Consider the following 26,742-nt stretch of genomic DNA (forward strand, 5'->3'; position numbering starts at 1 on the left):
CCTTTGTCTATTTAGGATACTACGCCGAATTAATTAGGACAGGAAACTATTGCCAAATAGTTTTTAGACTAGTGTCAGTAGTGTGCACTTCTGTGGCCGTTAGGCACTACACCATGCTTAGAGTGAACAGTTTTTAAATAGCATCAGTCACGTGTGTTTCTGTTTAAAATACACTGATTTTTGTCACTGATAGTTGGTGAGAAATAAGCATTAAGACAATTTGGAACTGTTTTGCTCACTGCAGTTTCAAGTATTCAGGTTTGGAGATGCAAGAGACGGCTGGGAGTAAAAATTAAACTATTTCACTACTTCAGCAAGTTAGGAACTGTGACAATTTGAAGGTATTAACAATCATCTTGAATGTTACAATGAAAATGAAGATTTGGAGGGTGCAACAGTTTCTAAATAGCATCAGTCACGTACACTTTTGTGGCCATAACACACTATACTGTGTTTAGAGCAAACATTTTGTAGTAGCAGTTGCATATGCTTGTGTTATGTTACTTATTTGGGCTGACAGATGGCGAATTAAAAAGTGGCAATATTTGAGACTACTTCATGCAAGAAGGCAATGAAGGCAGCCTATTATCTGCACAAGGTGTATGTACTGATTTTGTTCATTTACGGTCAATCAAAAGAACATGGCAACATATACTGGATCGATTCCTCGATCAATAACTATTATGATCAAATATAGTTTCATACTGTAGTACTGTAGTAAAGTTGATGGTGTTATAATTTGTTCTGTATTTCATTTAAACACATAATTTGTTACTCAGTGAAATGGCAGAATGTCTTTTTTAAAACTTTTTTTTTAAATTTTATTTTTATTTGGATAAGGAGTTCACAATTATCATGTACTTTTTTCACACATATAACCTTTTCCATTTTTTATATGTATAAAACTACAATTATTTATACATTCTTAAGTACACATTGAGATGATATAAAAGCAAAATAAACATTTAAATAGATAATTATGTACTGTGGTAAATCTAACCTATTAGGCTAAGTAATGAAATTAGTTGTTAAGAAAAATGGTAATAATAGTTTCCATACAACCCTTCTGGACCATTTTCATGAAACTTCGGCTAATTGGGACAGCTGCATAATTGGGCCAAAATGCATGGATTTCAATGTGTCCCAATTAAGTGGAATCCACTGTAGTGCAAAAAAAAGGAATAACAAGTCAGTGTTCATGAATTCATGGACCTTTCAGCTGGTGGAAGAAAAGAAGCTTTTACTGAATCATTGATAATAAGTATTCAGGCTCTTGTATCCCCTGTGGATGGCAGTAACGAGAAAAAGCCATATCCTAAATGGTGAGAGTCCTTCGTGATGGATGCTGTCTTCTTAAGGAATATCTTACTCTACTCTCTCTATACCCACGAGTGTGTGGCTCGGTATAGCTCAAATACCTTCTATAAATTAGCTGATGATACAAACATTGTTGGTAAAATTTCAGTTGGAGGTGAAAGGGCATACAGGAGTAAGATAAATTAGCTAGTTGAGTGGTGTCACAGCAACAACCTGGCATTCAGTGTCAGTAAGTTGAAAGAGCTGATTGTGGACTTCAGGAAGGGTTAGATGAGAGAACATGAACTAATCCTCATAGAGGGATCAGAAATAGAGAGAGACCAATTTCAAGTTCCTAGGTGTCAAGATCTCTGAGCATCTGAACCAGACCCAACATATCAATGCAGCTATAAAGAAGGCAAGACAACAGCATATTTCATTAGAAGTTTGAAGGGATTTGGTTTGTCAACTAAAACACTCAAAAACTTATATAGATGAACCATGGAGAACATTCTGACAGGCTGCTTCATTGTCTGGTGTAGGGGTGGAGGGGGGGGAGGTGGGCTACTGCACAGGACTGAAAGAAGCTACAGAAAGTTGTAAAATTAGTCAGCTCCATCTTGGGTACTATCATCCGTAGTATCCAAGATATCTTCAAGGAGCAGAGTCTCAGAAAGGCGATGTCCATTATTCAGGACTCCCATCAGCCAGGACATGCCCTCTTCTCATTGTTACCCATCAGGTAGGAGGTACAGAAGCCTGAAGGCACACGCTTAGCGATTCAGAAACAGCTTCTTCCCCTCTGCTATTTGATTCCTAAAAGGGCATTGAACCCATGAACACTACCTCACTTTTTAAAATTGATTATTTCTGTTTTTGCACTATTTTTAATCAATTCTGTATATATATACTTACTGAATTTGCTTTACTTTTTTTCTATATTATCATGTATTTCATTTTACTGCTACAGTTAAGTTAACAAATTTCACAACGCATGCCGGTGATAACAAACCTGATTCTTGAAGATATCCTTAGTGATGGGGAGGGTTGTGCTCAGGATAGAGCTGGTTGAGTCTACAACCTTCCAATCCTGTGTATTGGAGCCACCATGCCAGGCCGTGATGCAACTAGTCAGAATGCCCTCCGTAGTACATCCTGGCTAATGTTTCATACTGGTGCTTCTTAAAAGATGACTTCATACTCTGGCACTGAGTGATAGATGGTAGAGTCAATGGAATATAACTTCATCCTGGGCCATCCTGATATACACTTTTCATTTCAGTTGAAATCAAAGGAACAAATTATTCTGTAATTCACATAACAATTACATCACTTAGCTTGGTCTATGTTAGACTTATCTGAGGTTACCTAGTCCCAAATGGAAAACTTCATGCTCAGATGAAATTGTATCTAATATCCAAAAATTTGACATATTCCTTCAATAACTAATTAGTATGCCAGTTAAACAAAATTTGTACCTGCATTTATAGTAGGAAAAGAAACCGCCATTTTTGTTACAATCTCCATTCAAAGTTAAAAGGCCCCGTGTTCCAACCCTTACTTGACCCTTCCAAATCGGTCCGTCGTGAAGATGGATTCAACCTAGCTCCCGATATAGGTGGAAAAGCTCCAAAACAATCCCATTACAAATTTTCTCTGCTCCGCTCTCTCCAATTTAGACTCCACCTTGAACATGCCTCAACCTCGCTCCGACTCCATCTCACACCCGCACCCTCAGGTTAGCCTCGCCTATGCTCGCTTCTTCATTGTTTTTGGTGATCATTTACCACAATTTCCCACATAAAAAGTGTTATTAATATAGACATATTTCTTGCCTTGAAAACCACCAGTGAGCTGTCACCCACCTTCAGTGGTGCCATCTTAAACCAGAAATTTCAAACATTTTCCACAGATGACCAATGATACCAAACTCTACAGAAAATATGGTCCTTACACCAGTCCTTGAATGAACTTCCTTAATTACTTTATTATACATTTAAATAACACTTTGGCTAAAAAAAAATGTCTTGTTATCGATCTAAAATTGCCACTTATAGGTTCTAACTCATGCCCACTGATTCTGCCTCTATAATTCAGTTGGTCAATCTTTATCACCCTCTATAAAATACACCCTAGCCATATAATGGGAAAAAACTGATAAATAAACATTAATATTGCATCAATGATAAAGTCCTGAACTAAAAATTAATTGACTTACGGGGACAAAAAATACAAGATTGAATTGCATTGTAATAGCTATCTAAGTACATGTAACTTCCCATGGATGTTATATTCAAATATTCAGAAACTTTCTTCCAACATGAATACAGTACAGGATTACCATCAATGGCCATACGTGATTAATTAGCTTCATCAGATCAAATGCTAGCAAAGCAATTGGAAACTTAACTAGTTAGTAAATGTAGTAAATTAATAAATCTGGAAGACAAAACTAACATTGGTACTGGTGGCCATGATTGTTGCAAAATTCATTATGAATCATGGGCATCATTTAGGAGGGTAATTTGTCCCCAGTGCATTCTACTTTTAGTGACCTCTTTAGTTCAGAGGTAATTAGAGTATTCAAGAACAACAGCCTTTGTCAGCAAGATCCACGTCTACACAATAAATATGAATGTTATTCTTTCCTTATATATTGTGTATCTAATTTGACTTAAATGTAGATGTGGCAGAAGAAGATCATTCTTTATTCAAGAAAGGCAAAAGTTTTGCTCACAGGAGAAGGAAGAGAAATGAGCTAGTAGTTCAAGCCTTGATTATAGAGCTTTCATTGCGTTAGAACATAGAACATAGAATAGTACAGCACAGTATAGGCCCTTCGGCCCACATTGTTGTGCCGACCCTCAAACCCTGCTTCCCATATAACCCCCCACCTTAAATTCCTCCATATACCTGTCTAGTAGTCTCTTAAATTTCACTAGTGTATCTGCCTCCACCACTGACTCAGGCAAGATATTCCACGCACCAACCACCCTCTGAGTAAAAAACCTTCCTCTAATATCCCCCTTCAACTTCCAACCCCTTACCTTAAAGCCATGTCCCCTTGTACTAGCTTAGTTCTCACAGACTTAACAACATATAGTAACTGGAAGGCAGCTAAAGAGAAATAAAAAGTGTGTGGATTTTTGGATAATTATTAGGAAATATCAGTGTTAAATAGAAACATAGAAATCTACAGCACATTACAGGCCCTTTGGCACACAATGTTGTGCTGACCATCTAACGTATTCCAAAAGCTGCCTAGAATTTCCCTACCACATAGCCCTCTATTTTTTTAAGTTCCATGTACCTATCTAAGAGTCTCTTAAAAGACCCTATTCTAGCTGCCTCTACCACCATCGCTGGCAGTACCTTCCACATACCCTCCATTCTCTGTGTGAAAAGCTTACCTCTGACATCCCCTCTGTACCTACCTCCAACCACCTTAAAACTATGCCTCCTTGCATTAGCCATTTTAGTCCTGGGGATAAAAGGCTCTGGCTATCCACACGATCAGTGCCTCTTATCATCTTATACACCTCTATCAGGTCACCCGTCATCCTCCGTTGCTCCAAGGAGAAAAGGCCAAATTCATTCAGCCTATTCTCATAAGGCATGCCCTCCAATCTAGGCAACAAAATAGTGTTAATTTTAACCAAATGTTCACAGTAATGCAAAATCACAAATGGACCTGAATCTGTGCCAGTTTCATTAAGTTGGTCAGCTTAGAGTCAGATCACTAAAGGATTCAACGTTAATGCTCAAAATCATATTAGAAATTCCATTTTTAGTTGTCATCTCGTTGGAGAATTTCTAAGATTCGAATTGTTTAGTATTCACTTTAGACAAAATAGCTGGTGGATTTTTCGGCTGTTTTTGAATCCAGTGTATAATTTATTACGTGTGATATGAATTGATTTGTAAAGGTGTTGTTTGCTTTGTTTTTGAATATCATGCTCTTAGGAAATGATTCTTGGCAAACAAATCCATCTAGGACCTATCAACCTGGAGCCTTACCACCTGAGGCAGGTCCTTCAGGAGCTTGTCCCCCTGAGAATTACGTCCCTGGAGCCTGTCCACCTGGAATCTATTATGGCCCTCAGTTTCCTCATGAAGGCAAAGCAGAAAATAATGTTCATGTGATGCCAATGCCAGTCGGCATCCCAAATTGCCCACCAGGCCTGGAGTATCTCACACAGGTAAATTAATGAAAACAGACTGTAAGAGCTCTTGTAACATACATGGACAGGAAAAGACAAATAAGGGAAAATGTCAGCCCTTTGAAGAGAGGGCAAGAAGAAATTATAATAAGGAATAAAGGAATAGCAGAGGAATTAAATTTACTCCAGAGAGGTTAAACTATGCGTGAGCTAGGGTATAGGATATTTAATCTGATCCTAAATTGATACTTGTCATTAGTAATCATCAGGTAAGTACTCGAAGCTGGAGAGTTAAGGCTGATATTCTGGAGTACATTCTTATTAGGAGGCAAAAAATGCAAGAAGTGCTGGAACAGATTGGGTTGGATAAATCCCCAAACAGGATTTATCCCCGGATGTTAAGTAGAGCAAGGGAAATTAATAGAGATTTTTGCATATTCATTAGGCACGTGTAAGATACCAGAGAACTAGAAGATAGATAAAGTGTCCCTTTTCTCAGAAAGTGAGGGAAAAGTTACAGGCTGGTGAGATTTCAATTAGTGGTTGGAAGAATGTTGGAGGAGATTCTGAGGACCAGGCTTTCTGTTTCCTTGGAATGGCAGGAGCTGATTAGGAGTCAGTTCAGCATTGTGCAGGGGAGATCATGTCTCACATATCTGACTTAGATTTTTGAGCAGATGGTAGGGAGGCTTGTGCCATGATGGAGCTGGCTGAATCCAGAACCCCCTGCAGCTTCTTTCTGTACCGTGCACTAGACCTTCCTGTAGGGTGGTAGATGTTGCTTGAATGGACCTTAGCAAGGCTTTTGACAGGGTCCTTCAAAGAGGTCTGGTCCAGAACGTTGAATGTTGAGGCATGTCGGTGCACCTTTGGGTACCTTAACCCGGGAAAGTATGGAAGATTACAGTCTCCAATGCAGGTAAGTCTGCTTTATTTATTGGAAAAAAACCCACGGCAGGCAAATGACATCAGTTTATGTGGGCTTCTTGATCTGCAAGGATGAGTTCATATGAAGGACCTGTTTCCATATTGTTTTACTCTATAACTCTGTGGTGTTCTGTTTTGTTCTTTTAAGACTGTTGTGTTAAACATATGGCTAAACAATTATTTTGCTTAGATTAACCTTTGTGTATGCTCAGGGGACAGAAAAATAACCTTGACATTAAAAGTTTATTTGCCATTGACTAAAATAATGCTTATTAAGCTTCTGTCCTGGCTGCTGAGATGCTGTGGCTGAGAGATGCCATTTTAAAGGTATAGTCCCACTAGCACAATTAATAGAAGCTGCAGAATTTACTTTCATCTCTAATGGCTTGAGCAAGCTACCACCTTGAGCAAGGATGTAACACTGAGGCATTGGTCAGATTCCACTTGGAGAATTGTGAGCAGTTTTGGCCCCCTTATCTAAGAAAGGATTTGTTGGCATTTGGAAAGCGTTCAGAAGATGGCCACAGGGATGATCCTAGGAATGAAAGGGTTAACATTTGAGGTGTGTTTGATGGCTCTGAGCCTGTACTTGCTGGAGTTTAGAAGAATGAGAGAGGATCTCCTTGAAAGGCTTAGGTAGAGTGGATGTGGAGAGAATGTTTCCTACAGTGGGGGAATCTAGGATCAGAGGGCACAGCCTCAGAATAGAAGGATATCCCTTTAGAACAGAGATGAGGAGAAATTTCTTTAGCCAGAGGTCGGTGAATCTGTGTAATTCTTTCCCTTAGATGTCTTTGGAGGCCAAGTCATTGGGTATATTTAAAGCAGAGGTTGAAAGGTTCTTGATTTGTAAGGATGTCAATGGTTACAGGGATAAGGCAGGAGAGTGGGGTTGAGAAAGATAATAAATCAGCCATGATGGAAGGCAGTGAAAACTCAATGGGATTAATGGCCTAATTATATCTGCTCCCGTGTCTCCCGTGGTATTCCTCCTGTCCTACCTTATATCTGTATCATTGATATTTTAATAGTTACACTGGGGTGTATTACAGAGGAGGAGATAAAAGGTTTTAATTTTCCCAGACCATGCATTCTATTGTACTCTGTCACACTGTTATGTGTAAACAAGCTCCTGCATTTACATTTCTGAGCAATTTCACTACATGGCCACTGTAATGTGGACACTTATAGTATGAACTCAGTGCAAATTAGAATCTATTTAAATTATTTCTGGTTTGAATCTGTTTTCACATCATGTTGGATTTCTTCACATATCAGATACCTGGCTACACAAAGCATCATAGGTGATAGGTATCATCCTCAGTCCTTTTGGGAATAAAGAAGAACAGTGACTCATAACAGATAATTTGGGCAGTAAACATCCACTGACATTAACAGTGGCAGTGTTAGCTCTGCTGTAGTTGATTAACCAGATATTGCAACTATTCATGTTGATTATACTGGCAGCAAACATATGCCAAAAGTGATGGCAGCAACTAATTTTCACGCATGAATGGCACCACAAGCAGTGATTTTGTTTTATTGATAGGAAAACCATAGAGCGCTCATGTTATTCCATGTGACAAAGTAGTTATAGAAACCCAGCAAAACTGGTCCAAACAGAATGAAGGCAAATGGGGATAGTGCAGATAAGTATTTTGTTCAGCATCAATGAGGTGGACCAAAGTGTCTGACGTAACGCAGACAAAATGCTTGAGGAACTTTATCTCATTAGGTCTGATTCTTGCCCCAAAGCATCAACTGTTTAGTCCTTTCCAATAGATGCTGCCTGACCTGCTGAGTTCCTCCAGCATTTTGCATGTTTTACCAAAGGGTGTATTTAGATCTGTACAACATTATGAATCACTGTACCTTTGCTGAGAACCATCTGTTAGTCTCAGCGATAATCTCAGTCTTTTTAACACGTACATTTGTAGCCGAGTGTCAGAACTTTCAGATATGACCCAAGCGTGGAGAGGGAGATACTGAAGCGAGTCAGCAGTTCACAGACTTTCGTGTGAACTTTGGAGGATTTTAAGGGAAAGGAAAACAATAAACACTTGGCCAACAGGGCTATTAACTAAAACTATCAAACTGAAGTTAAGTACCAACGCTGCAGCTGAAAGCAATGTCTAATAGTAAATGAATTTCCAGCGTCAGTTGAAACAATCGTCCTCTTTTTCAGACAAGGATAATGGTAGTCAGGAAGTATAACATTGCTGTGCTTTGCTCAAGTTTCGACAAGACTACTACAAAAAGAAGGGAGTTAAATACTGCCACAATGAAACAACTGGAACATGCATATTCACGCACACTGCAGGTGCATGGACCCTACGGCGGAGTCTGTGGTTGTGACAGCAGAGGCGTCAAATGGATATGGTGGATTTCAATGTTTAAATCCAAGGTTCTTTTAGAAGTCAGGGGCAAGGCATAAAACTTTTTGTTTCACAATCCTTTTATTAAGAGTTGATAGAACAAAAGGAAGTTGAAACAAACAGGTATAGAAGTCTACTACTTGAAGAAGGGGAAACTAAAGAAAAGGTGGTGCCTAGTTTTTAATCTTCCGACCATATGCAATAACTGCTTAATTCAGATTTGGCCAATCACATGAGATGCCAAAGAACTTTACCCTCCATAAACTTAAGGATAGAGCCTAAGCTTAACAAGACATCCATTTCAAGAAGAGGCTGTGAGACAACTCCTACCCAGAATTGCTTTTCTTGCAGGAGAGGACCAAGTTGCACCTCGACTGGCTCACTTTTGATTAAAGTAATTCTTTGTTATGCACATTTATGGATATCAGTCAATGACATTTTCCACCTCTGGACAATAGATTTTGTTGCCCATGTCAGATCTGCTCCTGGTATCCAATTAGAATTCCTCACATGTATTTCCAATCCAGTATGCATCAGTGACAAGCAACACACATAAAAGTTGCTGGTGAACGCAGCAGGCCAGGCAGCATCTCTAGGAAGAGGTGCAGTCGACGTTTCAGGCCGAGACCCTTCGTCAGGACTAACTGAAGGAAGAGTGAGTAAGGGATTTGAAAGTTGGAGGGGGAGGGGGAGATCCAAAATGATAGGAGAAGACAGGAGGGGGAGGGATGGAGCCAAGAGCTGGACAGGTGATTGGCAAAAGGGATAAGAGAGGATCATGGGACAGGAGGTCCGGGAAGAAAGACGGGGGGGGGGACCAAGAGGATGGGCAAGGGGTATATTCAGAGGGACAGAGGGAGAAAGAGAGTGAGAGAAAGAATGTGTGTATACAAATAAGTAACAGATGAAGTACGAGGGGGAGGTGGGGCATTTCCTCCAACTTTCAAATCCCTTACTCACTCTTCCTTCAGTTAGTCCTGACGAAGGGTCTCGGCCTGAAACGTCGACTGCACCTCTTCCTAGAGATGCTGCCTGGCCTGCTGCGTTCACCAGCAACTTTTATGTGTGTTGCTTGAATTTCCAGCATCTGCAGAATTCCTGTTGTTTGCATCAGTGACAACCTCTCCTTGGATGCAGAAATCAACAGGCACGTTGCGAAGGCTGCAGCAGAAATCAACAGGCACATTGCGAAGGCTGCAGTAACCCTTGTCTGCCTCACCACAGGAGTTTGGGAGAACTCCAAACTCTGTCAAGGCAAAGACCGCAGCGTATATCACTTGTGCCACCAGCACACTGCTGTACAGCAGGGAGACCTGGACCACATAAGCTAAGCAGGAGCAAAGACTCAACACCTGCCATTTAAGGTGCCTTTGTCGCATTGAGGAAAAAGTGTATCCAATGCTGAGATCTTTCTCGTGCTGGCCTCCCCAGTGTGTACCCCGTGCTCAGACAGCGTAGGCTGCACTGGCTGGCCATGTGTACTGCATGCAGGATGGCCGCATCTCAAAAGGCATCTTCTATGATGAGCTGGCTTCAGGCAAGAAAACGACTGGCCACCCACAACTGCACGATGAGAATGTCTACAAGCGGGACCTGAAGGCACAGGACATCAACATAAGTGGTGTTCCGACATGTGAAATGTGACTGGAAGGGCTGGCTTGAGAGGGCATGACTGCCCACATGAGGTCCCAGCTGTGTCATCTGAAACCAGCTCAGTTCGCGTTGAAGTCCTGCTCATTTCACATCAAGTCAATTGCATTTATCCCATTGTTTTCTCACCTATTCAGTTAATACAGAAAGTTGCTCTTTAGACTTTTCACTGTCCGCATCACATTGTTTTTGTAGCTTATTGTGCATTTCTCTTTCTTTCCCTAATTGAGTAGTTGTTACTTGCTCCATTAACTCATAAATCTGATTCTCAAGCTGTTCTTCTAACCCAGCCGCGATTCAGTAATGGCCGCAACATCATACCGGATAATCTGTAAAAGTGCAACAAGATTATTCATTCACCTTATTTCTTATATTCCGTGCATTGAGATATAACACTTTGAGTACTGTATTTACAGTCCATTTTGATTCTGCATCACTAATGTACTGATACACACTGTATCATCTGCCTGCCTTTCCTGACAGTCTGACTGCATGATACTTTTGCTTTTTTACCATCTGTCCTATCCTGAGTCCCTTCACTCCGGTTCCAAACCCCCTGCCAAATTATTTTAGACCATAAGACCATAAGACAAAGGAGCAGAAGTCAGCCATTCGGCCCATTGAGTCTGCTTTGCCATTTTATCATTGGGAGCTGATCCATTCTCCCATTTAGTCCCACTCCCCTGCCTTCTCAACATAACCTTTGATGCCCTGACTACTCAGATACCTATCAATCTCTGCCTTAAATATACCCAATGACTTGGCCTCCACTGCTGCCCGTGGTAACAAATTCCATAGATTCACCACCCTCTGGCTAAAAAAAATTTCTTCGCATCTCTGTTCTGAATGGGCGCCCTTCAATCCTTGAGTCATGCCCTCTCGTACTAGACTCCCCCATCATGGGAAACAACTTTGCCACATCCACTCTGGCCATGCCTTTCAACATTCGAAATGTTTCTATGAGGTCTCTCCTCATCCTTCTAAACTCCAAGGAATACAGTCCAAGAGCGGACAAAAGTTCCTCATATGTTAACCCTCTCATTCCTGGAATCATTCTAGTGAATCTTCTCTGTACCCTCTCCAACGTCAGCACATCCTTTCTTAAATAAGGAGACCAAAACTGCCCACAGTACTGCAAGTGAGGTCTCACCAGCGCCTTATAGAGCCTCAACATCACATCCCTTTAAACCATTTTAAACCATCCCCAGCCTTAACAAACCTACCGGCAAGAATATTGGCTCCCCTAAGGTTCAGATGAAACCCATCACTTTTGTACAGGTCATACCTCCCCCAGAAGAGATCCTAGTGATCCAAGAACCTGGAACGTGAAACCCTGCCCCCTGCACCAGCTTCTCAACCATGCATTAACCTGCCAAATCATCCTGTTTCTACCCTCGCTGGTGTGTGGCACAGACAGCAATCCAGAAATTACTACACTAGAGGACCTGCTTCTCAGTTTTCTACCTAGCTCTCTAAATTCTCTTTTCAGGACCTCTTTGCTTTTCCTTCCTATGTCATTGGTACCAATATGTACCAAGATATCTGGCTGCTCTCCCTCCTCCTCCAAAATTCTGCAATACGATCCGAGACGCCCCTGACCTTGGCACCTGGGAGGCACCATACAATTCGGGTGTCCCGTTCACATCCACAGAATCTCCTGTCTGTTCCTCTGACCACTGGGTCCCCTATCACTATCACTCCCCTCTTCTCCCTCTTTCCCTTCTGCACCAAGGGTCCATGCTTAGTGCCAGTAATCTGGTCTCCGTGGCATTTCCTTGGAGAACATCCCCCACAACAGTATCCAAAATGGTATACTTATTATTGAGGGAATGGCCACAGGGGTGCTCTGTGCTAACTGCCTATTGACATTTCCACTTCTCCTGACAGTCACCCAGCTACTCGCCTCCTGCAACTTCGGGGTGACTACTTCCCTGTAACTCTGATCGATTATCTCCTCACTCTCCTGTACAAGCCAAAGGTCATCCAGCTGCTGCTGCTCCAGATCCCTAACAGGGTCTTCAAGGAACTGCAGCTGAATGCACTTCATGCAGATGTAGTTCCCTGAGAGACTCTGGGCCTCCCAGGACTTCAACCTCCGGTATGAAGAACATACAATGGCCATTTACTACACTAGTTACAGTAAGAGAGAAAAAGGAACCTTAACAGAAACTTACCCAGAGCCAACGCCTTTTCCAAGCTGAAGCTTCCTTTGGGCCAGAGCCTAACACTCTTACTCACACCAGTGGCCTACTCCCAACAATGGCCGCCCTCTAGTCCCTTCTGTACTTCTAAACAAGCATCATCGATCTGTGAGAAACCTCGTTACTGTGGCCTGATCCTGCCACTGATTGGGCTGCTGTTGATAGAACCAAGGGAAGTTGAAATGAACTGGGACAAATGTCTACTACTGGAAGAAAAACAAAAGAAAATGTGGTGCCTAGCACAAAACAGCTGGTTTTATACCCAAAAGATAAGAAAATTTCATGGATAAGTGATGGAACAGACTAACCAGTGACATTTCGAATACGATACATCAGCGAGTTCAGAAGCCTAAAGGCCAGGGGGGGAGAAACTGTTTCCCATCCTGACCATTCTTGTTTTTATGCATCGGAGTCTCCTACCTAATGGTAGAAAGTCAAAATGGATGCTGGATGGATGTAGTGGGATCCTTAATTCTAAGGGTCCTGCGTACGCAGAGCTCCTGATAAATATCTCCCCGTGGATGCCAGGGAAACCCCTCTGATCCCTATAAAGAATTGCTCAGATGGCACCTAGAATATTGTGAGCAGATTTAGGCTCTTTTACTAAGAAAGGATGTGCTAGCACTGGAGAGGGTCCAGAGGAGTTTCATAAGAATGATCCTGGGAATAAAAGGGTTAACATATTAAGAGTGTTTGGTGGTGCTGAGTCTGGAACTCAATGGGGTTTAGAAGAATAGTGGGGGATCTCATTGAAGCCTATCGAATATTGATAGGCCTTGATAGAGCGAACTAGAGAGGATGTTTCCTACAGTGGGGGAGGCTAGAATCAGATTGCACAACCTCAGAATAAAACAGAGATGAGGAGAATTTTCATTAGCCAGTGGATGGTGAATCTGTGGGATTAATTGCCACAACCAGCCCAGGATCCCAAGTCATTGTGTTTATTTAAAACAGGGGTTGATAGGTTCTTGATATGTAAGGGCATCAAAGGCTGTGGGGAGAAGGTAGAAGAACGGGGTTAATAGGGACAATAAATCAGCCATAATGTAGTGGAGAAGACCCAATGGGTGAAAAGGCTTACATCTGCACCTTTGTCTTATGGTTTGTTTCCCTAAGTTTATCAATTCAGTTTGTACTGTCAAAATAAAATGATGAGAATGCCTTGTCACTAATCTGTTCTCTGCAGTATAATTCTTTTGTAATTCATTTGATTTACAGGGATAATTAACATTATGTTTCTGTCACAGATCGATCAGCTCCTAGTTCATCAGCAGGTGGAATTGCTGGAAGGTAGGTTGTTATCGAGAAAAAGCAGGGAGTGAAACCGATCTTGGTCAATTGTAATAAACAAAATTCGGCAAATCAATGGACTGTTCTACATGGTGTAAGGTTTACTATAAGTTCACCCCAATTTCAATCCTGCCTGATCACAGATTGTGCTTTGTTTCCCTTCTCTGTTAGAATGACAAGTTCTCTTTATAGAGGAGCCTTCGTAGTAATCAATAGTCCTTGATAGCTGCTTCTCTACTTAGGATGATTAATCACAGAATTATACAATTGTTTTTGGACAGAAGGACATCACTTGACTCACCGAGTCTGTGCTCGGAGCTTGTGGATATTCATAATCAGTCTGGAATATGCTGAAAGTTAAATAAATGAAGTGTTCTATTGAGCAAAAGAAGTGAGTGAGTGAAACAGAGATACAGTGAGAAAGGTACAGAGACTGAGACAAGGACAGAGGCAGAGCATGGACAACTTCACTCACCTCGACACTGAACTGATCACTGAGCAAATCCTTTGACTCACCTTCACGGACTACGCGGGACAGTTAAGCTAGTTTGGCAGGGAACCACAGTACCTGGTCACAAAGTGAAGGGATGGAGAAGGAAGGTAGATGTCAGGGCCAGTAAATATAGGCAGGAGCAAAGAAGTAGGTACGATGGGATAGAAAATTTGAAGTGTGTGTATTTTAATACTAAGTATTATGGGTAAAGGTGATGAACATAGAGCTTGGATCAGTATATGGAACTATGATTTTGTGGCCATTACAGAGATTTGGTTGAGTAGGGGAGAGGAATGGGTGTTTAATTTTTCAGGGTTTCAATATTTTAGAGAAGATAGAGGGGGGAAGTTGTACTACTTATCAGGGACAATATCACAGCTGTGCTCAGAGGGTCATAATGAAGAGCTCGTCCACTGAGTCTGTTTGGGTAGAACTCAAAAATAGAAACGCTCTGATGGGTTTGCACTGCAGACCCCCAATGGGCACTCAGACATCGAGGAACGGATATGCGTCCAGATTAAGGAAAGGTGTGGAAACAATAGGGTTGTTGTCATTGGGGACTTCAATCTCTCTAATATAAAATGGGCCCTTCTGATTGCAGGAGGTTTAGAAGGGGCAGAATTTGTTAGGTGCATCCAGGAGGGTTTCTTAAATCAATATGTGGATACTCCAACAAGAGAGGGGCTGTACTGGACCTTGTGTTGGGAAATGAGCTTAGCCAGGTGACTGTAAGTAAAAAATGGAAAAGTATTTAAAGCTTAAATCAAACAGAGCCTTTGAGGATTATGTAGAAGCCAGGGAAGAACTCAAGAAAGGAATCGGGAAAGCCACGAGGTGTCATGAAAAGTACTTGGCAAGAAGGATTAAAGAGAATTCCAAGGTATTCTATACATACATCAAGAGCAAACAGATAAATAGAGAGAGGGTAGGACCACTCAAAAATGATGGGGGAGGGGACATTTATTTGGATGTGGAGATGGGGGTGAGGTCCTTAATGAGTACACTATATCAGCATTTACTGATGAGTCTAGATATGCTTGGACATTTTGTGGTAAAGAAGTAGTGTTGGGTTCCTTAAAGAGTATTAAGAGGTGAAGTCCTCAGGGGCTGATGGGATATATCCCAGGTTATTGAGAGAAGCAGAACAAGAGGTTGCTGAGCCCTTGGCCAATATCTTTGTGTCTTGTCTAGCTACAGGTGAAGTCCCAAAGAACTTATGGGTAACTAATATTGTTCCATTATTTAAGAATGGCACCAGTGGTACTCCTGGAGACTATAGACCAGTGAATCTCACATCAATGGTAGGGAAGTTACTTGAGAGAATTCTTAGGGATGGGCGTTATGAGCATTTGGAAGACCATGGCCTAATTACAGAGCGCCAGACACAAAATGCTGGCAGCATCGACGGAAAAGAGTAAACATCCAAAACGCTTCATCAGGACTTTATCCGAACCTTCATCCAAATGTATCCTCGGAAGAGGGGCAGGTAGTCGTCCCTAGCAGAGCCCTCAAATGCCCACTGCCTTGACCCATGAATGGCCATCTTGGCCAGGCCCCAGGATCAAGCCCACCAGTAAACCCTCCTCGCGACCAGCCCCCTTCCATACTGGGCGCTTGTATATAAGGAGCACATGGCACTGTTTATTCTTTTCCATAGATGGGGCTGCCTGACCTGCTGAGTTCCTCCAGCATTTTGTGTGTATTGCTTGGATTTCCAGCATCTGCAGATTTTCTCATGTAGAGTGCCAGAATGGCTTTGTGCAAGATATGTCTTAATAACCTGGTTGAGTTTTTCGACGATGTGATAAAGGTAGAGCTGAGGATGTCCTCTACATGGATATTAATAAGGCATTTGACAGGGAACCCTTATGGGAGGCTGATCCAGAAGATTAAGATGCATGTGATTCATGGTGAATTGGTCGTTTGGATGCCCATAGAAGACAGAGGGTAGTGGTTTAAGGGACTTGGTTCAGCTGGAGGGCTGTGGTTGGTTCTGCAGGAACTATCCGGAGAAATCTGCTGCTTGTGATGTATATAAATGACCTGGATGAAAATATAGATGGGTGGGTTAGTAACTTTGCAGACAATACAAAGATTTGTGGTGTTGTGGATAGTGTAGGAGACTGGCAGAGAATATAATAGGATATTGATTAGTACAGATATGGGCAGAAAAATAGAGCAGCATGGTACCATAGTGGTTAGCACAACGCTTTACACAGCAGAGACACGGGTTCAATTCCTGCCACTGCCTGTTAGAAGTTTGTAAACTCTTCTCGTGCCTCCATGAGCTTCTTTCAGGTGCCCCGGTTTCCTCCCACCATCCAAAGGCCTACTGGTTGGTAGGTTAACTGGTCATTGTAAATTGTCCGATAGTCAGGCGATGATTAAATAGGGGTAAACAACAGGAATTCTGCAGATGCTGGAAATTCAAGCAACACACATCAAAGTTGCTGGTGAATGCAGCAGGCCAAGCAGCATCTATAGGAAGAGGCGCAGTCGACGTTTCAGGCCGAGACCCTTCGTCAGGACTAACTGAAGGAAGAGTGAGTAAGGGATTTGAAAGCTGGAGGGGGAGGGGGAGATGCAAAATGATAGGAGAAGACAGGAGGGGGAGGGATAGAGCCGAGAGCTGGACAGGTGATAGGCAAAAGGGGATACGAGAGGATCATGGGACAGGAGGCCGAGGGAGAAAGACGGGGGGGGGGGTGACCCAGAGGATGGGCAAGAGGTATATTCAGAGGGACAGAGGGAGAAAAAGGAGAGTGAGAGAAAGAATGTGTGCATAAAAAGGAGTAACAGCTGGGGTACGAGGGGGAGGTGGGGCCTAGCGGAAGTTAGAGAAGTCAATGTTCATGCCATCAGGTTGGAGGCTACCCAGACGGAATATAAGGTGTTGTTCCTCCAACCTGAGTGTGGCTTCATCTTTACAGTAGAGGAGGCCGTGGATAGACATGTCAGAATGGGAATGGGATGTGGAATTAAAATGTGTGGCCACTGGGAGATCCTGCTTTCTCTGGCGGACAGAGCGTAGATGTTCAGCAAAGCGGTCTCCCAGTCTGCGTCGGGTCTCACCAATATATAAAAGGCCACATCGGGAGCACCGGACGCAGTATATCACCCCAGTCGACTCACAGGTGAAGTGATGCCTCACCTGGAAGGACTGTTTGGGGCCCTGAATGGTGGTAAGGGAGGAAGTGTAAGGGCATGTGTAGCACTTGTTCCGCTTACACGGATAAGTGCCAGGAGGGAGATCAGTGGGGAGGGATGGGGGGGACGAATGGACAAGGGAGTTGTGTAGGGAGCGATCCCTGCGGAATGCAGAGAGAGGGGGGGAGGGAAAGATGTGCTTAGTGGTGGGATCCCGTTGGAGGTGGCGGAAGTTACGGAGAATAATATGTTGGACCCGGAGGCTGGTGGGGTGGTAGGTGAGGACCAGGGGAACCCTATTCCTAGTGGGGTGGTGGGAGGATGGAGTGAGAGCAGATGTACGTGAAATGGAGGAGATGCGTTTAAGAGCAGAGTTGATAGTGGAGGAAGGGAAGCCCCTTTCTTTAAAAAATGAAGACATCTCCCTCGTACTAGAATGAAAAGCCTCATCCTGAGAGCAGATGCGGCGGAGACGGAGGAATTGCGAGAAGGGGATGGCGTTTTTGCAAGAGACAGGGTGAGAAGAGGAATAGTCCAGATAGCTGTGAGAGTCAGTAGGCTTATAGTAGATATCAGTGGATAAGCTGTCTCCAGAGACAGAGACAGAAAGATCTAGAAAGGGGAGGGAGGTGTCGGAAATAGACCAGGTAAACTTGAGGGCAGGGTGAAAGTTGGAGGCAAAGTTAATAAAGTCAAGGAGTTCTGCATGCGTGCAGGAAGCAGCGCCAATGCAGTCGTCGATATAGCGAAGGAAAAGTGGGGGACAGATACCAGAATAGGCACGGAACATAGATTGTTCCACAAACCCAACAAAAAGGCAGGCATAGCTAGGACCCACACGGGTGCCCATAGCTACACCTTTAGTTTGGAGGAAATGGGAGGAGCAAAAGGAGAAATTATTAAGAGTAAGGACTAATTCCGCTAGACGGAGTAGAGTGGTGGTAGAGGGGAACTGATTAGGTCTGGAATCCAAAAAGAAGCGTAGAGCTTTGAGACCTTCCTGATGGGGGATGGAAGTATATAAGGACTGGACATCCATGGTGAAAATAAAGCGGTGGGGGCCAGGGAACTTAAAATCATCGAAAAGTTTAAGAGCGTGAGAAGTGTCACGAACATAGGTCGGAAGGGATTGAACAAGGGGTGATAAAACAGTGTCGAGGTATGCAGAAACGAGTTCGGTGGGGCAGGAGCAAGCTGAGACAATAGGTCGGCCAGGACAGGCAGGTTTGTGGATCTTGGGTAGGAGGTAGAAACGGGAAGTGCGGGGTTTGGGAACTATAAGGTTGGTAGCAGTGGATGGGAGATCCCCTGAGCGGATAAAGTCGTTGATAGTGTGGGAGACAATGGCCTGGTGCTCCTTGGTGGGGTCACGATCGAGGGGTAAATAAGAGGAGGTATCCGCGAGTTGTCGCTGTGCCTCGGCAAGGTAGAGGTCAGTACGCCAGACTACAACAGCACCCCCCTTATCAGCGGATTTAATAATAAGGTTAGGATTAGTGCGGAGGGAGTGGAGAGCAGAGCGTTCCGAAGGAGTGAGGTTGGAATGGGGACAAGGTGCGGTGAAGTCGAGACGGTTGATGTCCCGTCGGCAGTTGGCAATAAAGAGATCCAGAGCAGGCAGAAGACCAGAGCGGGGTGTCCATGAAGAAGAGGAGGGTTGAAGACGGGAGAAGGGGTCATCGGTGGGGGTGGAAGAGTCCTTGCCGAAGAAGTAGGCTCGGAGACGGAGACGGCGGAAGAAAAGTTCCGCATCGTGGCGAACACGGAATTCGCTGAGGTGTGGGCGAGGGGGGACAAACGTGAGGCCCTTACTGAGAACAGAGCGTTCTGCCTCCGACAGTTGAAGGTCGGAGGGGATGGTAAAGAAATTAAATAGGGGGATTGCTGGGTGGTGTGGCTCAAAGTGCCGGAAGGGCCAATTCCACGCTGTAAATTAAATAGAAATGGCAGATGGAGCTTAACCAAGCCAACTGTGAAGTTTTGCACCTTGGTAGGTCAGATGTGAAAAGACAGTACACAGTTAAGGGTCCTGAACAGTGATGATGGGCAAAAGGATCTTGGGGTCCAAGTTCATAGCTCCTTAAAACTAGCTACACAGGTTGATACGGTGGTTAAGAAAGCATATTAGTTGAAGCAATGAGTTCAAAATTCAAGAAGTTACGCAGCTTTATAAAACTCTAATTAGGTTACATCTGGAGTATTGCATACAGTTCTGGTCACCCCATTGTAGGAAAGATGTCAAGGCTTAGAAGAGGGTGCAGAAGAGGTTTAGCAGGGTATTGCCTGGATTAGAGATTATGTGCTATAATGAGGGGTTGGACAATATGAGTCGTTTTCTCTGGAGGTTAAGGGCAGATCTGATAGAGATTTAGAAGGTCATTAGAGGCATAGATACAGTAGACATACAATATCTCTCTCCAAGGGATGAAGTGTGTAATACCAGAGGGCATGCTTTTAAGGTGAGAGAGGATAATTTCAAAGGAGATGTGAGGGGTAAGTTTTTGTATAGTTAATGCTAGGTGCCTGGAATGTGCTGCCCTGGGTGGTGGCAGAGACAGAAACATTGGAGGCTTTTTAGGGATGTTTTGTAAGCACATGAATGTGAGGAAAATGGAAGGATGTGGATATTGTGTAGGCCGAAGAGATCATTTAGTTTGCCATCTGATTACTAATTTAATTGATTCCGTGCAACATTGTAGGCCGAAGTGCCTGTTCCCATGCTGTACTGTTCTTTGTCCAATGGTCTGTGACTCTACACCTGATGATCTCTATTATTTACTTATTATTTTTTGAGTTTATGCACTTTATCTTATTTTGCACATTGGTTGCTTGCAAGTCTTTGTGTGTAGTTTTTCATTGATTCTATTGTATTCTACTGTGTGCAGGAAAATTAATCTCAGGATAGTGATATATGGTGACATGTACATGCTTTGATAATAAAATTATTTTGAACGTTAACTGTGTTCCAACAACCATATAGAAAAACTGGTTCAGATCAGTTCAATACTAACAGTGTACATTGTGCTTGTCACAGATATTGTGGGCCAGTGGATCTATTCCTGTGATATGCTGTCCGTTTGAACCTTTGCGCCATATTTTTGAATCTATCCCCCTCCTGGTCTTTGAAACATATTAAGTCAAATTACAAGAGAAATACCAATTCTACACCCCAGTCCATCAATTCCAAAATTTTAGACTAATCACAACCCTTCTACAACAAAATTCTCAAAATTGAAGTACAGTAACTACTCCCTGTTCATGGCTACTTGTTCACTGCTTGTTCACAGTACTTGTCCTGAGAGCTTGTTTTAATTACCCTTGCAAATTACTTTGCACAGTTTAGCACTTCCATTCCTGCTGTGGTAACTGTTATGCTCTGATTGGTCTGACCTGCAGGAAAGCCTCCGGAATTGTATTTTTGGACTTTTGATCATGGCAACAGCCTGTCAGCCACAGGCATGGAAGTGCACAAAAGAGACGCTTAGCAGAGAGCTGGAGCTTGCTGTAATCCTCACATATGTCAAGAATAAGCTCACTCAATAAATCAGAACACTCTGTGGCTGAGGAGCCTCTGGAGTGTAGAATCGGATGGAATGGACACAGGCAGTCCATTGACAACAGAGTCAGGGGTCAAATGCCACTATTTGTTGTCATGGTTGTTCATTCCCCTGACTTCCTTGTCTCTAGATCCTTTGGGACTTCTGCCCAGTGGCATTAGATGGATAACTGAACTGGGCTGGCAGTTACAGGCAGCTAGATCTGCACTTCAGTTGGCTTCCAAGCAGTACAGGGAATTGTTGATTGCATGCAGTTAATCAGAATCAAGTTTATTATCATTGACTTATATGACATGAAATTTGTCGTTTTGTGGAAGCAGTACAGTTAGTGCAAAGACATAAAATCATTATAAATTACAAAATAAACTCCTTACAGACAACAGCAGGAATCGAACCCTGACATTACAGCTGGCTGCTCTAAAGCGAATGCACGAACGACTATACTATTGTGCCACTCCTTGTATCTATATGGATTGTGTAAACCATAGATATCCGGACAGAGGTTGGATTGCCCTGTGCCCTCCACCACACACCCCTGGCCATCTGCCACCGTTGGCTCCACCACCTTCATATTCCCACTTGTGGAGTTTCTGCCATCAGATGAAAACCAGATGGCAATCTCCTAACAGCTCCTCCGACAAGGGAGCATCTGAACCACTGCATAGTCTGCTGTATCCTATGAAGGTACACCTACATATCTACAGGAGAAGTTGGAATGGGACTAAGGCAGTTGGCCCTTTGAGCCTACAAGATCATGGCTGACTATATACTCCAGCACCATTATAGTATCTTGTCCATAGCTCAATTGATTTCTCCAATATTGAGAGTCAGCGACAATCCCTGTGGTCAGCCAAGTACTGCTTTCATCTGCCTTATCAAAACCTTACATACTTCTTAAAAATCTCAAAGTAAATTTATTATCGAAGTATGTACATATATGTCACCACATACTACTGTGACATTCATTGTCTTGCAGACGTTCACAGTAGAACAAAGAAATACAATATGTTCAATGAAAAACTGCACACAAAGGCTGACAACCTGCAAAAGAATAAATTGTGAAAGTATAATAAGTAAATAATACTGAAAACATGATTTGCAGAGTCCTTGAAAGTAGGTCCAAAGGTTGTGGAGTCAGTTCACTGTTGAGGTGAGTGAAGCTATCCACAAATAACAGGAATTCTGCAGATGCTGGAAATTCAAGCAACACACATCAAAGTTGCTGGTGAACGCAGCAGGCCAGGCAGCATCTATAGGAAGAGGCGCAGTCGACGTTTCAGGCCGAGACCCTTCGTCAGGAAGCTATCCACATTGGTTTGGGAACCTGCTGGTTGAAGAGCAATCTTGATGGAAACTTCCCCGTGTGCTCCATTGTCAATAATTTCGATGCTACCTTTTAACTGCCGATTTTAAGAGTAATGAACTGTAAATGCCATCCCACCTCTCATACTTCCTGCTGAAAGCCACAGACTTTTAAAATACCATCATCCCATTATTACTTGGTCTTCTTTCTTGGTTACTTACTGCACTAGGAAGAGTTTAATTTAATCTTTATCTTGGTTTCCTTATTGACAGATTTAAATAGCTCCTGTTTCTTCCACCCTGTTTACTTTAGCCTTAACTGGATTTGAGACCAACAACAAATTCCAAATTAAGAATAGTCTGGGACAGCAGATCTACTTTGCTGCAGAAGAGAACGACTTCTGCACTCGGAACTGCTGTGGAAATCTGCGCCCCTTTGACATGAAGATCGTTAACACATTTGGGCAACCAGTCATGAGTCTGTACCGGCCCTTGAAATGTACTGGCTGTTGTTGTCCCTGTTGTCTGCAGGAGGTTAGTGAGTAGAAATGTGTTGGTTCTGTAAAAGGCTTTAAATATTTTTGCACCAACTAACTTCGCAGAGTGCTGTTCATAAATGGCAGTAAAATATCAACATATTCTTGAGTTCTCACTATTTCAAAATCTCTTTATAGTTCTCCCTACTGCTCCGCTTGACCCATTTTCTCCACCATTGGAAAAAAGTCTGGAACCAGAAATTAAAATTTATAATAGCATACGTGAAATCAGAATCAGAATCGGCATTTGTTGTGAAATTCATGAAAAAAACTGCAGATGCTGGAATCTGGAGCAATGCACAAAAAGGTAGTGGAACTCAGCTCCAGCATCATCTCCTATCAAACACCACCTTCAGCCCTTTGTCATTACCATCCACATTCACCTGGTTTCTATTACTATCCCTCCCTCACCTGCCTATCACCCCTCCTTACCTGGATCCATCTACCATTTCTTGCTCCACTCCTTCCCTTCACCTGGTCTAGTGACTCCAAACGCTACAATGTGGAAGACTAACTGCCTTCTGACATGGGGGGTAATTAGTGATGGACAATAAGAGCCCACCTTGTCATTAATATTAACATCTTGTGAAAGACATTAAATAATGCACTTTGGAACTTCTTTCAAAATTAACAATTTTACCTCAGTTTTCTCCCTTGCACAGAACATAGAACAACACGGCACAATACTTGCCCTTCAGCCTACAATAAACACAAAATAATCTGCAGATGCTGTAAAAGATCAAAGCAACACTTTCAGTACGCTGGATGAACTCAGCAGGTCGGGCAGTATCAGTCAGAAACGATGAGTCGACGTTTCGGGCCGGAACCCTTCGTCAGGACTGAAGAATGAAAGATGGGGAAGGATTTGAAGAATGCATGTAGCATCAGTTGAAAGACCAGTAATTTGAAAGACAAAGGGGTGGGGGAGGGGAAGCATTGACATCATAGCCCTGAAAACAATGAGTACTAGAAGAAGGAGGTGGAAACATGAGGGAGGTGATAGGCAGCTGGGGTGAAATAGCTGGTAGAGTGAAATAGGAATAGAGGAAGGGAGGGGGAGGGAATTACTGGAAGTTGGAGAATTCTATGTTCATACCAAGGGGCTGGAGACTACCTAGAAGGTAGTGTTGCTCCTCCAACCTGAGTTTAGCCTCATCATGGCAGTAGAGGAGGCCATGTATGGACATATCTGAAAGGAAAGCAGAGTTGAAGTAGATGGCTACCGGGAGATCCTGTCTGTTGTGGCGGACGGAGTGGAGGTGCTCGACGAAGCAGTCCCCCAATCCGCGTCGGGTTTCACCGATGTAGAGGAGGCCGCACTGGGAGCACCGGATGCAATAGGTGACCCCAACAGACTCACAAGTGAAGTGTTGTCTCACCTGGAAGGACTGTTTGGGGCCCTGAATGGTTGCAAGAGATGAGGTGTAGGGACAGGTGTAGCACTTACACTTACAGGGATAAGTGCTGGGTGGGAGATCAGTGGGGATGGACGTGTGGATAAGGGAGTCGCAGAGTGACCGATCCCTGCGGAAAGCAGAGAGGGGTGGAGAGGGAAAGATGTGCTTAGTGGTGGGGTCCTGTTGAATGTGGTGGAAGTTGCGGATAATGTGCTGGATCTGGAGGCTGGTGGGGTAGTAGGTAAGGACAAGGGGAACTCTGTCCCTGTTGTGGTTGCGGGAGATGCGGGTGAGGGCATCATTGATGACAGTAGAAGGGAAACCACGATCCTTGAAGAAAGACGACACTTGAGATGTCCTGGAACGGAAAGCCTCATCCTCGGAGCAGATGCGACGGAGACGGAGGAACTGGGAATAGGGAATGGCATTTTTGCATGTGGCGGGGTGGGAAGAGGTATAGTTAAGGTACTTATGAGAGTCAGTGGGCTTGTAGAAGATGTCAGTGGACAGTCTGTCTCCAGAGATGGAGACCGAGACATCGAGAAAGGGGAGAGAAGTGTCCGAGATAGAGTAAGTGAATTTGAGGGCTGGGTGGAAGTTTGAGGTAAAGTCGATGAAATTGACGAGCTCAGCATGGGTGCAGGAAGCAGCAGCCATGTAGTCGTCAATGTACCGAAGGAAAAGTTGGGGAACAGTACCAGAATAAGTCTGGAGTACAGACTGTTCCACATAACCAACGAAGAGGCAGGCGTAGCTGGGGCCCATGCAAGTTCCCATCGCTACACCCTTAGTCTGAAGAAAGTGGGAAGAGCCAAAAGAGAAGTCATTAAGTGTGAGAACCAGTTCCGCCAACTGGAGGAGGGTAGTGGTGGTGGGGAACTGGTGAGGTCTATTATCCAAGAAGTAGTGGAGGGCTTTGAGGCCTTCTTGATGGGGAATGGAGGTGTATAAGGTTTGGACATCCATAGTAAAAAATGTAGTGGTTGGGACCGGGGAATTGGAAGCTATTGAAAAGGTGGAGGGCATGGGATGTATCCTGGATGTAGGTAGGGAAGAACTGAACTATGGGTGACAAAATGGAGTCCAGGTAGACAGATACAAGTTCGGTGGGACAGGAGCAGGCAGAAACTATGGGTCTACCTGGACAGTCAGGCTTGTGTATCTTTGGAAGGAGGTAAAACTGAGCGGTACGGGGTGTGGGAATAATGAGTTTAGCAGCTGAGGATGGAAGGTCTCCTGAGTTGATAAGGGCAGTGAAGAAGGCCTCAAAGCCCTCCGCTACCACTTGGATAATAGACCTCACCAGTTCCCCACCACCACTACCCTCCTCCGGTTGGCGGAACTGGTTCTCACACTTAATAACTTCTCTTTTGGCTCTTCCCATTTTCTTCAGACTAAGGGTGTAGCGATGGGAACTTGCATGGGACCCAGCTACGCCTGCCTCTTCGTTGGTTATGTGGAACAGTCTGTACTCCAGACTTATTCTGGTACTGTTCCCCAACTTTTCCTTCGGTACATTGACGACTACATGGCTGCTGCTTCCTGCACCCATGCTGAGCTCGTCAATTTCATCGACTTTACCTCAAACTTCCACCCAGCCCTCAAATTCACTTACTCTATCTCGGACACTTCTCTCCCCTTTCTCGATGTCTCGGTCTCCATCTCTGGAGACAGACTGTCCACTGACATCTTCTACAAGCCCACTGACTCTCATAACTACCTTAACTATACCTCTTCCCACCCCGCCACATGCAAAAATGCCATTCTCTATTCCCAGTTCCTCCGTCTCCACCGCATCTGCTCCGAGGATGAGGCTTTCCTTTCCAGGACATCTCAAGTGTCCTCTTTCTTTAAGGATCGTGGTTTCCCTTCTACCATCATCAATGATGCCCTCACCTGCATCTCCTCCATTTCCCGCACTTCGGCCCTCACCCCACCCTCCCGTCACCACAACAGGGACAGAGTTCCCCTTGTCCTCACCTACCACCCCACCAGCCTCCGGATCCAGCACATTATCCTCCGCAACTTCCGCCACCTTCAACAGGACCCCACCACTAAGCACATCTTTCCCTCTCCACCCCCTCCACAGGGATCGGTCCCTCCACAACTCCCTTATCCACTTGTCCATCACCACTGATCTCTAACCCGGCACTTATCCCTGTAAGCGTAAGTGCTACACCTGTCCCTACACCTCATCTCTTGCAACCATTCAGGGCCCCAAACAGTCCTTCCAGGTGAGGCAACACTTCACTTGTGAGTCTGTTGGGGTCACCTATTGCATCCGGTGCTCCCAGTGCGGCCTCCTCTACATCGGTGAAACCCGACGCAGATTGGGGGACTGCTTTGTCGAGCACCTCCACTCCGTCCACCACAACAGACAGGATCTCCCGGTAGCCACCCACTTCAACTCT

General features: G+C 43.8%; 1 protein-coding gene across 2 annotated transcripts in view; it reads left to right on the plus strand.

Moving 5' to 3' along the window:
• Positions 1–26,742, plus strand: part of si:ch73-206p6.1 (phospholipid scramblase 1) — a 76,475-nt gene that overhangs the window by 30,030 nt on the left and 19,703 nt on the right. For both annotated transcript variants that reach the window (XM_063045395.1, XM_063045396.1), the window contains exons 3-5: positions 5,260–5,495; positions 13,857–13,899; positions 22,712–22,932. In XM_063045395.1, coding sequence (XP_062901465.1) covers positions 5,260–5,495; positions 13,857–13,899; positions 22,712–22,932 — 500 coding nt within the window. The remainder of the gene's footprint in view (positions 1–5,259; positions 5,496–13,856; positions 13,900–22,711; positions 22,933–26,742) is intronic.

This window comes from Mobula hypostoma, chromosome 4 (genome assembly GCF_963921235.1).
Source record: "Mobula hypostoma chromosome 4, sMobHyp1.1, whole genome shotgun sequence".
NCBI classification, from domain to species: Eukaryota; Metazoa; Chordata; class Chondrichthyes; order Myliobatiformes; family Myliobatidae; genus Mobula; species Mobula hypostoma.